This window comes from Triplophysa dalaica, chromosome 23 (assembly GCF_015846415.1).
Source record: "Triplophysa dalaica isolate WHDGS20190420 chromosome 23, ASM1584641v1, whole genome shotgun sequence".
NCBI lineage: Eukaryota > Metazoa > Chordata > Actinopteri > Cypriniformes > Nemacheilidae > Triplophysa > Triplophysa dalaica.
Window position 1 is genome coordinate 1,355,399 of NC_079564.1, and position 11,785 is coordinate 1,367,183.

Sequence of the window (11,785 nt, forward strand, 5' to 3'; positions counted from 1 at the left end):
ACGGGTACAGTGTTATAAGTGCTTAAATGCTTATAAGAAGACCCCAGTGCCTCGTTTGCGAATTGCAGCTACCCAGCATGCACAGCAGAGCTGTTAGCGCTTAGCTGAACAAGTGTAGACAGAAGACAACAACAACAGCATGATCCCAGCCGAACGCCAGGCTGATGCACTGGTAGGCCAGCAATGGACACCGAGAACGAGTATCAACGCATGGCGACAAATGTGCGGATCTTGCTGACTACTGATCTGCTTCGATGAGGACGCTGATTTTATCGCTATTCGTCCAGTGAGGTATACATTTTTTTCAAGTGTTTTAAAATATACTGCTGCCGAGTTATCGATGTGCGAGCGTCTTCCGGCGGGAGCAGCAGCAGCGGTGCCATGAATAGTGGACTCCCAGCTTCAGCTGCTCCGCTCGGGGGTGTCGGGATACCCTGCGTGAAGGTGAAATTCTGTCGTTACTACGCGAAAGACAAGACTTGTTTTTATGGCGATGAATGCCAATTTCTACACGACGACCCATCCATGGCGAGCCTTTCTTTGCACGGCGGTGGTGCTGCCACTGGAGGAGGAAGCCCAGTGTCTTTATCTCTGGCAGGGGGAGCAGTGACGGCGGCTGGTTACGCGCTCGGAGGCGGCGTGGGTAGCGGAGCTCCTGCGAACGTTCCCAAAAAGGGCGATTCTCTCGGTCCCGCGGTAGCTGCAATGGAAGGACAACTATTATCCAGTAAGTGTGCCTGTTGTAAGGCCTAACGCATCCCCTTGACTGTTGTTGCTTAGTTGCGGGGCCACACGGTGGCTTTTGTCTAAATCGAGGCCGTGGATGTAAGTGCGGCCTATCGCTCGCCACCAAAACAACACGGCGAATCAACACGTTACACTGTAGCACCCAAGCTAAAACGCGAGGATAACAACACTGGGGAAAATGTTAATTAAAACCATTATTTATCAGAGTTTATCTTGTTTATACTAATGCACGAATTGTTTAGATTTTAAGCTGTGCAAGGTGTCTGTCGTTGTTAATGGTGAAAACGGAAATATAATAAGCGGACGTGTCTGAATTGTTTTGAGCTTTATTCTTTTGCGTAAAGTGTCTTGAGTGCGTTTGAAACACATGTTGCTAAAATGTATCTCCAGTGTTACGTCGTGTGCAACAATGTTACAAGAGACATAGTTACACACAAAGGCGACCGAGGAGTCATTTTAGATGTATTTTTAATCGTGAAGTCTCGTGTGTAAATAAAGTCTTTATTGAAACTGTCAGCAAACGAACTCTTTCAAGGTTGTTGAATGTTTTCGCAAATCAAGAAAGTACGTTTAGCGCGGCGACTGACAAACTGTTGACGTCATTCACACGCGGCGATCTGATTGGCCGTTGAGTTATCATTAGTTCCCTCTGCAGTGTGCGGCTCTCTGGACCTTGAGTTTGAGAAAAAAAAGTGCACGAATTTTTTTTGTTAAAACAGAATTTTATTCGTTATTTGTTAAAGCAAATTGTATTTATATATATATATTTGTATCTGTGCTGTAGGTATAAGTGGTCTATTTAAACTTGCTTATTGGCAGTTGTATATTTATGCAGATCTTTATTAATCCGTGTTGAATCAGTGCTCTGTGCTCTTGAAGTTTCTGTAACCAAGAAAAATTCTTTGCATGTGTTCAAGCATACTTGCCAAAATAACTCTCATCTTAATTCATAATTTTAATTTTAAAAGCTCATACGGCAATTTAACGTGTTTTGTGCAGTCCCTGGAATGGAGGGAGGTGCCCTGAATGATGCTGGTCTAACCAACTCGTACTTCAGCAGCACATTTATTGGGGTCAACGGGTTTGGAGGTCCACCAGAGTCCAAGTATTCAATGATGCAGGTAAGCGTTCATACACAGAACCATTAGTACACTGGAAACCAGTAGATGATGCTGGCAAGTGGCAACCGGGTCTGTCCAACTGAATATAGACAGTGGATATGCATAACGGGACAATGTTCATGGGTCAAAGAGGAAAAAGGGTTTAAGCATAAAAACAAGTGTTATACTGCTTTTAGTAATTGCATTTTTAGTTTTTTTGGGCAAAAAATAAATATAGATTTTTCCCTGATTTACAGAAGACGCACACTAAAATGTCATAGTGTAACAATATCGTCAGGCAAATTTACAACAAAAATCTATTTATGATATTTTAAGACTATTTACTTTCACCCCAAATGCTAATTAGTCAGAAATGTGCAAAATCTAGGATAGTGGCAAATAAAAAAATTATAAAATACAACTAAGATTTTTTGTACTAATTTAAAGCACAATAAAATGTAATATGCTCCCTTATTCTTTTATCAGGTACAAGTCAGAATAAGCAAGTTGTTTGAATCTGTACATAAATATTGTGTTACACTGAATTATTTCAACCCAATTTTGACATTTAGTTCTCTAAAAACTTAGTTGAAACCATGTCGTAGACATTTTACTCGCATTTAATGTGCTTTCTACGGACATAAAAATCACTTTTGTAAATTTCTTTTGATGGGCACATCTTAACGTCTTTGACCCTCATATGTTTCAGAGGATGACCAGCAGTAGCAGTTCTCCAAGTCTACTGAATGATGGTGGCAAGAGCTTTAGCCACAGCCCTCATGGTGAGCTAAGAGTTGTTTGAAATATTTGTTACAACGGTACATTTGCAAGTAACTTAAAAACCTTTTGATTTTGGAACCCTGACATTTTAGATCCAGTAAATTCCCCGACGTCATCTCTCTTCAGTGATTTTGGTGCTTTGAACATATCGCAAAGGAGAAAGGTGAGCAAACACTATACAATGCCTATTGACATCTGCACGTCAGTAATGTGATCATTTGTTATTTTGTGACAAAATTCATTTAAGTGTATAAACAAGATCCACTTTTAGTTCTGACAGGGGTGAGGAAATAAAAATATTTGGCATAATGAAAATTAACCGTTTTTTTACAACCACAGCAACCGTAAAACCATTGTATAAATACCACTATAGTAAAACCACAATAACTATCCAATCTAACTACAAGTAACAATAATGTTTGTAATAAAATAATAAACAATTCTACTATAGTCACATTGGTTTCTGTATGGTATTGCATATATGGTAACACTGTGATATTGTTTTGCAGTTGTTAGCATTAAAGCACCATTCTGCGTGCGTGCGTGTGTGTGTGTGTGTGAGCATCTGCGGTTCTCTTTCAGGCACCTAACCCTACAGCCAGTGAATTCGTCCCTAAAGGGCCCCCACGAATGGCCTCTATGTCTCAAACTGTACCAGCGTTCGCATCCCCCATCTTCCCTCATCCTGGCCTAAGCAGCTCCACAGCGGCTGCTCTCGCACCTGGTCAGTGACTCAACATGACCACATGACCATCACCTGTGGTTTATGCCATTTTGTCTGTTGTCTCAATCTTCTGCGTATAATTTCTACATGATAGATTCTTCAGGTTGGTGTGTTTGGGCCTTGATAGGCCTGTAACGTGCAATTATTCTTTTTGTTTGGACAGGTATGTCCCTTTCTGCCGGATCGTCTCCTCTCCACTCTCCTAAAATCACCCCTCACACTTCTCCGGCCCCGCGGCGACGCAGCCATACACCCAACCCAAACCTTGCCAATTACATGGTGCCCACCACTGCGTCTGACCAGGGCGGCGGAGCTCACATTATTCAGAAGGAGACCGTGGGAGGGACCACGTACTTCTATACGGATAACACCCCAGCTCCATTAGCCGGAATGGTACGATCCATATAAATCTGAGATGGTTGTGATCTTCGGTTGTTCATGCCAGATTAACGCCCTACATTTTCAGGTGTTTCCGACGTATCACATGTACCCGCAAACAGCGCCTCATGTGGCGTACATGCAGCCAAAGGCCAACGCACCATCATTTTTTATGGCCGACGAGCTCAGACAGGTAATCCGTATTATCTGTGTCGTTCATTGTTGTTTAGAAGTTCAAGTTTATTCTTGCGTTTTGACATGAAACCTGTTTATCTTCACTCTTGTTGTAGGAGCTGATTAACAGACATTTGATGACAATGGCACAGATTGATCAGTCTGAGAACCCTGGTAAGGATGTGGTTTGTTTTGTCTCAACATGGTTCTTGTTGATTCGAAGGACAGCATGACTCCTAACGGTTCGGTTATAATGTCTGCTTTGTGGCAAGTGCATTTGAATTCACCTGTTTTCTGAGAAAACCACATCCTGTCTGTTCTGTTTCGTTTGGATTTGTATGTACTTGCGCCTCCATGAATATCCACCTGTGCATTATCCAACATTTTTGTTTATTGCTATAATTTAGTTTTTTTGTGGAGGCTTTAGAACACGTTGTGAAACTAAGGTTGGGTCTTCCATTCCTCCAACAGGAGTGCCATCGGAGTTAGACAGTTACCACAGCCTCTTTCCCCTGGAACCACCGCCGCCCAACCGTCTTCAGAAAACCAGCAATTTCAGTTACATCACTTCCTGTTACAAGGCAGTCAATAGTAAAGATGACCTGCCTTACTGCCTCAGGAGGATACATGGTGATGCATTCAATATTTACGTTTGTTTAAGGGAAATGCATGCATGGGTTTTGAACGGCCTTAAGAGCCACCATGAACTTAAGAGAATCTCCTAGAAATTGTTCACCAAAATGCATTTTTTTAATGCAAAAATAGTTTTGTTGAATGTCATAAAACCCAACTGAGTTTTTGAATCGTATGACTATCCATTCAAATTAGAAAGCAAGTCCTGTAATTGTTTGGAACCGTAATATTGCCGCCCCTTTTTTTCTACCCTTGTATTCACACAAAGATGACTTTTGAACGTGTGCACACAGGCTTTAGGCTGGTGAACACCAAGTGTATGATGCTGGTAGACATGTGGAAGAAAATTCAGCACTCCAATACTGTGACCCTCAGGGAGGTCTTCACCACTAAAGTGTTTGGAGACCACTGTAAGTATACGCGTTTGTTTCTGTCCGATTATGCAACGCCCAGACACTACGCAACTTTGTTTTGTTTTGCTGTTACGCATCTCATTTTTGCCGTCTGCGTGTTTCTTCCCACCTTTCGTCCCCAGCGCTCGTATTCTCCTATGACTTCCATGCGGGTGCGGAGACCATGTTTAGCAGGCATTTCAATGATCCTGCGGCGGATTCGTTTTTCACCAAGAGAAAGTGGGGTGAGTCGTTTCTTACGCGGTTTCACATTGCATGCGTATGTGAGGATACAGGCGTAAGATGCTGAATGTGTGTCTATCTGATGTGTGGCAGTTGAGTCCCTGCGAGCGTAAAGCGAGAAAAGAGGAAGGAGTGGTTGAAACCGATCCCACCTCAGGTGGGCTCAGTACCTGCAAAGCTCAAGAGTTACAGAGGAAGCAAAACCCAGCAGGGTGACGTTTGGCTATAAACAGCTGCAAAACATTCGACTGTATTAACCGCAATGCAGGCCCGGACCAAAACACGCCTTCTTTAGTGAGAACGTTTGTTATTAGGACGTAAAATGCTGGCTAGAGCAGAAAGTAGTTGTAGGGCAGTGGTTTGTAAAGCTTTATAGGATGTTTACGGTATGCTTGGCAAAAAATGAAGGAAAAACATCATTATGAGGACAGTTTGAAGTCCTTTGTTTGAAGTTTGTGCTATTTGTTGGGTGTGCCTGGTTTTTATTTTTTGTTCTTGTTAAAATGATCGCTTAGTAAGAAAGGAAAATTCCCTCTTGTCATTTTAAACCTGTATAACCTTCTTTTTTTTTCTGCACAACACAAAAGATAGTTTGGAGAATGACAGTAACCAAACAACGATGTTAGCCATTGACATTAATTGTCAATGTGTACCGCTGTTGTTTGGTTACCCACATATCTTCTTTTGCGTTCTGTAGAGGAATGGAAGAATGAAAATAACCTTCAATATTTTGCTTCATCAGGGCAGCATGAGCTCCCTCCTCCCCGGCAACACGCGGGTCTGTTACCGGAGTCGCTCATCTGGGCTTACATCGTCCAGCTGAGCTCAGCTCTGCGTACCATTCACACGGCCGGCCTGGCCTGCAGGGTCATGGACCCCAGCAAAATCCTCATCACTGGAAAGACACGGTACAGTCACTCGTGTACATAAGTTCAGAAAAACATCTAGTAAATGATTAACTATGGGTGGACTTGTTGGTGTTTTTCACGATGGTTGCGGATATTCAAAACATTTGAAGTACGGTTTTAAACTCTTAAACCACAGGTCGTTCTGTGAGGCCCATCAGATGGGGACCAATGAAATGTTTATGAGCTGTAAATAGTGAATGGAGAAGTCCAGTTTTAGTGTTTCTCTCTTCCTTTATTCCACAGTACCTGTTATCGTTTTGACAAATGAATGCACATGCAGACGTAGCTGCTGCTGAATGTCTGTTGTTTTTCCGTAGGTTGCGAGTCAACTGTGTAGGAATGTTTGATGTCTTAACATTTGACAATAGTCAGACCAACCACCTGGCGCTTATGCCCCAGTACCAGGTATTGAACATCTCTTTACACCCATGATGTCTTTTCATCATCACTTACCCTTTTTCTTGACTATATTTATGCAAATTTTGCATAATGTTTTGTATATAACATTCAGGTATAAAACCTAAGTATTAATGGGGTGTGAACATATTAATGCAAAATCTATTTTATAAATCCTGATATGTGGATGGAAAGTTGCATATCTTTTATTTTAGTCCTGCTTTTATCTATATTTTGGAAAATGTGCATATAATCGGAGATAGACTCTGAAACATTGGATGTTTTATTACAGAAGTTATTTAATTTGGTAATGTTCATTGAATTTTCATTCTTAAATTATGTATTAACTCGGAAGCGACTTTTTTTTGCTGTGGAAAACAAATGAAGATATTTCGAGAAATGTGGTTTTGTGTTCATACAGCGAAAGCCAATGGGTGGTAGTGTTTGTTTACCAATGTTCTTCAAAATATCTTTTACGTTATGCTGAAGAAAGCAAGTCAGATAGGTTTGGACTGAAATGAGAGTAAATGATGGGTGCACTGTCCCTTTAAAATCAGTCATTGTTATCACATAGGAAATATTTGTCCTCGCTTGTGTAGGATATGTGTAGGGTTATGCTTCGGGTTATGTGGTTTAATCAGTATTGTCTCTCTTTGTGTCTGCTTTCCTTCAGCAAGCAGATCTGATCTCTCTGGGGAAGGTGGTGTTGGCTCTCGCGTGTAACTCTCTAGCTGGCATTCAGAGGGAGAATTTGCAGAAAGCCATGGAGCTTGTGTCCATCAACTACTCATCTGACCTCAAGAACCTCATTCTGTGAGCCGCTATCTCTCCCTTGCTCATATATTTTGAAACCCTAGAACTTGTTGACCACCATGATAGTTTGTGTTGTGTTGTGAATGTCCCATTTTAAGGAGTAGTTCACATTCAAAATAAATGTTCATGATCATGGGGGTGAGTAAATTATCATGAAAATGTATTTTGAAAGTGAACTACTCCTTTAAGAAAGGTTATCATGCTAACAGAAGCACTCAGTCATGCTCTTGGTCACGTTCTGTGGTTTTTCTTGGATGCAGGTACCTTCTATCAGAACAGAGCCGTCTGCGCAGCGTCAATGACATAATGCCCATGATCGGAGCACGGTTTTACACTCAGCTAGACGCCTCTCAAATGAGGAACGATGTCATTGAAGAAGACCTGGCCAAGGTACTTGCCTTTATACACCTGCATTCAGACAGATTGTTTTTTTTCTCCATTTAATCCAGTTTATGAAACTCACTCACAAACTTTAGTTTGACTTGCCTCGAAGTGAAGATTTTCAATCTCATATCTGGTATAAAAGGATTTCTTTACTGTATATTGAGTAGCGTCAGAGCATCACTGTAATCACTGTCTTGCCTCACTTAACACATGGATACTGCACTGATGTCATCAATGTAAGGATGGGTTGAGTGAATGTGTCTAATTTAGTAAGCAGATGTCAGCGAGAAGGGATGGAAAGGTGTGGTCCATATTTGGACTTGTTTTTGTTGTCTCTTCTGCTTTGCTGTTTTCTAACCACTTACAAATAACGTGTGAAACACACCCGATTTCTTGAACAAACATGCATACTTCATGTAGCTTTCCTGTAGCTCAGTGGTAAGAGCATTGCGTTAACAACGCAAGGTTGTGGGTTCGATCCCAGGGGATTGCAAATACCTATGTGAAATGTATAGGATAAAACAATGTAAGTTGCTTTGGATAAAAGCGTCTGCCAAATGACTAAATGTAATGTAAATGTCATGTGTATATACTTGAACTATGATGTATGTTAATGTTTGCATTATGTTTTGACGTGTCATGTTTTATTTTATAGACCTAAATATGATCTGGATTCTTGTCTGTATTTACAGTTATGACATGCGTTTATAAAATTATTAACACGCAAACATAAAAGGACTATTAAAATAAATCTATATCCAAGAAAAAATAGGCAGCCATGTGTTGTCTACATACATCATTTTTTTTTATGTTTAATCTTTTTTTTAACAATATGTTGTCATAGTCTAAGCTGTAAATGTGTCTGTGATCTTTCGTGATTGCAGGAGGTACAAAATGGGCGATTGTTCCGCCTACTGGCCAAACTGGGGACCATCAATGAGAGACCAGAGTAAGTCTCTTGAAATTCTTAGCTGCTCGAAATGGACCTTCTCGACTGACATGTACGCATTTTAAAGAACATTTTAAACCAGTGAGTTTGCTGTGTCCTTGTAGGTTCCAGAAGGATCCAACATGGTCTGAGACTGGCGACCGTTACCTGCTAAAGCTCTTGAGAGATCATCTGTTCCACCAGGTAACCGAGACGGGCACACCCTGGATCGACCTCAGTCACATCGTGTCCTGTCTCAACAAGGTGAGCCTAATTGCAAGTTAGTTCCTTTAGTTTTTTTAATTTTTATAAATAATATATTTCTTGATTTTCAACTTATCAAATAAATAAAAGTAAATGCATACAAAAAATAATGCAATAAAATAATCGGCTCACCACTTAATTAGATCAGTAAAGCAATAGACAATTTTGAATGCAGCAATCTCGGTATTATAAGGTTATATCTCCCTAAACAAACCCTCTAGAGAAGATAGAAGAATTGCTTAGTCTCATATATGTCAGAAATGGTTCCCACCTTCTGTGAAATGTCTGATCTTTCCTATGAGTGACAAAAGTCAAGTAGTCTAAAGAAGCATATTCAAGAATAACTCTGTTATTGATGGGGATTTTTCTGATGTCCAATTTAATAAAATACATTTTCTTGCACAGAATGCTAGAAGCTTATAAAGCACCTTTCTATGTTTATCTGTAATGAAATTACAATGTGTTCCAAGCATCATATTCAACGGGTCACACACAACATCAACAGCCAAAATGGTGTTGATCTCTCGTCCTAACTCAGAATTTACTAAACCAAAACCAATAACAATGAACAAGATCTCCTTCCTCTAGTTTACCTTTTGGACACAATGAGGAGCAATCGTCTTTGAATTTCTGCTTCTGGCAGGGAGATATATGAGCTCTGTGTAGGATTTTTAACTGCATTGCTTTAACTTTGTTACATATTCATCTTTGGTGATTTGAACATTGATAGTTCTTTCCCACGTCTCCTTCAGATGTTGTGTTTTGGCAGAACCAGTCCAGGAGTCTTGTAGAAAGAGCTTCTTTAGTTTTGTTAATGGCTCCTGTAATTATGAATAATCGTTTTCCATTTAAATTTTTATTTAGCTGGACGCTGGAGTACCAGAGAAGATCAGCCTCGTGTCGCGGGATGAGAAGAGTGTTCTTGTGGTGACCTACTCGGACCTGAAGCGATGCTTTGAGAGCACCTTTCAGGAACTCCTGGGTGCCACTAACGGTCCGCTCTAGCACCCGCGCGTCCACGCGGTAGTGGGCTGGAACTGCCTGAACTAAAGAGCACATTGCACTACAGCCTGGAATATAGGTGCAGAATGATGATCTCACAACCAGGGCGGAGCCAGCTGGTAGCTCACATCCAGTCAGATACACTGTTCTGTCCAGAAAAGTTTTTTTCTAAAGCGTATTTTTTTAGTTTTCACAAACACCGCAGCTGCAGAATTATGAACTGTCCTGAATGCTGTGATCTAATTTTTTTAGACTCGGGAACAACGTCAAAAATAAAAGACTTTTATTTTTAATTTTTTTTATTTTTTTCTCTGGAGGATGCACTAAACGTTTTAAGTTCCTTTTTAAGTGATTTTGCGTGCGTGTCCCACTGGGTGGATTGGGGACTGTGGTTTCACACATCGGGTAAAAGGAAGAAATCAAGAAGACTAAAGAAAATGAAGTGTCTCTCTGCAACATCATCATCATCTCGCCCAATTTCAAAGTGGTTCTATGAGTTGGGACAGACCACTGGTGGCGTGTGGGGGTTCCTCACCTGAAGCTCTTTGTCTGGACTCTTACATAGATGGGACAGACCACTGGGTTTGTTCATGCGGGTGAGCAAATCAATAAGACTGACCATTTATGAATGTGTGGCATGAGTAGTATTCCCCTCTTCCCATGCTGTATTGACTCTTTTTTCAGAAGTCGGCCCACTTACAGGCGGCGGGTGTGCTACTGGTTGTGTGGGAGTGTTTTGGAGAATTTCACATGATTTGCAGGCGCTGACAAAGGGGTGCTTTTCTCCTCGCGATGTTAAATTGTTTTATTTCAGAGTTTTGCAACATCCTTGATTTACGGATGCTTTTGAAATGAGATGCAAAATCGGAATTCGACAGGATGGATTTTTGTTGTCTTTTTAGTCAGGGTCTTGTGATGGGAACCAAAGAACTGGACCGCACTAGCAAGGGACCTCTTATGCCTCTGTTGTGGAGCATCCAAAGTGTCTGCTTTTCCTTAATCCTTCTGGTCCATGATTTGGTCTCTGTCGGCCTTTTTGGTCTCTTTTTGGATCTAGTGAATCTAAGTAGAGCTGTTTTGTGTTGTTACTGTTTTGTTTCCTCGCCAAACTGTTGTACAGGGATGCATTATGGGATATCTCAACTCACTAGTGTAATCTCTTCTGTACAATCCAAGCAGGATTGGGTTTTGGGATTGCATTTCGCTTGTCTATTTTGACTATTATTTGATCTACATATTATGTGATGGCAACATCTGATCTGGAAACAGTTTCAAATTTCCTCAGGTCGAATCTTGACAGGCTGAAGCCGATGACTGAATGTGTCTGATCTGTCATTGGTTACTTGCTCGATCACCGAGTCAGACTGTGGTGGAGTGATTTGCGGGTTCTGGGGGCACAGCTGCAGTGGGGATGCTGTAAATTAATGTAGTATTTTTTTTTGTCCTCTTCTTTTTTTTTTAGTGAACAGATTAAACAACATGGTGCCAACCCCTCATCCGCCACAAAACGACAGAAAGGCACATAAAACACTTTTTACATTCAACGCCAGCACAGGCTGATCTCATCATGTACTCGGATTCAGCTAGAATGCACTCCGATCATAGACACACATAAAAAATTTCTCCTCCATCCCAATAAGTTTTATGCCCTTGTGTTTCTTGTCACATTTTTGCGATATTTGTGTGTACAGCAGTATTTTAATAAAGAGTAATAAAAGATAACATTCTTGGTTTGTCATTCTTGGAACTGTGTTAATTTTCACTAAAGTTAGTCTAACACTTTCCAACAAGTACCACAAATATACTGCCCAAAAAATGACCACAGCATTGGAAAAAAACGGTGAGGTCTGAAGTGACCTAGCGTTTGGTCACAGTTTATGGTAAGGCAATTCGGAAACCGTATATAGGTCAGGTGATCA

General features: G+C 40.9%; 1 protein-coding gene across 2 annotated transcripts; it reads left to right on the forward strand.

The window, feature by feature from the left end:
- The first annotated feature begins 140 nt into the window (after positions 1 to 140).
- On the forward strand, positions 141 to 11,588 carry pan3 (poly(A) specific ribonuclease subunit PAN3). 2 transcript variants are annotated; one of them, XM_056738110.1, is made up of 18 exons: positions 141 to 727; positions 1,747 to 1,868; positions 2,557 to 2,629; positions 2,720 to 2,790; positions 3,210 to 3,351; positions 3,515 to 3,744; positions 3,818 to 3,922; positions 4,020 to 4,077; positions 4,375 to 4,533; positions 4,830 to 4,946; positions 5,072 to 5,173; positions 5,914 to 6,079; positions 6,397 to 6,484; positions 7,149 to 7,288; positions 7,549 to 7,678; positions 8,557 to 8,621; positions 8,726 to 8,864; positions 9,729 to 11,588. In XM_056738110.1, the coding sequence occupies exons 1-18, from the start codon at positions 382 to 384 to the stop codon at positions 9,867 to 9,869; spliced, it is 2,394 nt and encodes a 797-aa protein (XP_056594088.1). In that variant the 5' UTR covers positions 141 to 381; the 3' UTR covers positions 9,870 to 11,588. The 2 variants fall into 2 exon arrangements, with proteins under 2 accessions (XP_056594088.1, XP_056594089.1); XM_056738111.1 differs by having other exon boundaries at positions 143 to 291.
- The last annotated feature ends 197 nt before the right edge of the window (positions 11,589 to 11,785 follow it).

Coding starts and splice junctions, on each gene's coding strand:
- pan3 (XM_056738110.1), top strand. CDS start 382: ATGAATAGTGGACTCCCAGCTTCAGCTGCTCCGCTCGGGGGTGTCGGG. Junction 4,534..4,829: donor CTGCCTCAGGAGGATACATG/GTGATGCATTCA, acceptor GTGTGCACACAG/GCTTTAGGCTGGTGAACACC. Junction 6,485..7,148: donor CGCTTATGCCCCAGTACCAG/GTATTGAACATC, acceptor GCTTTCCTTCAG/CAAGCAGATCTGATCTCTCT.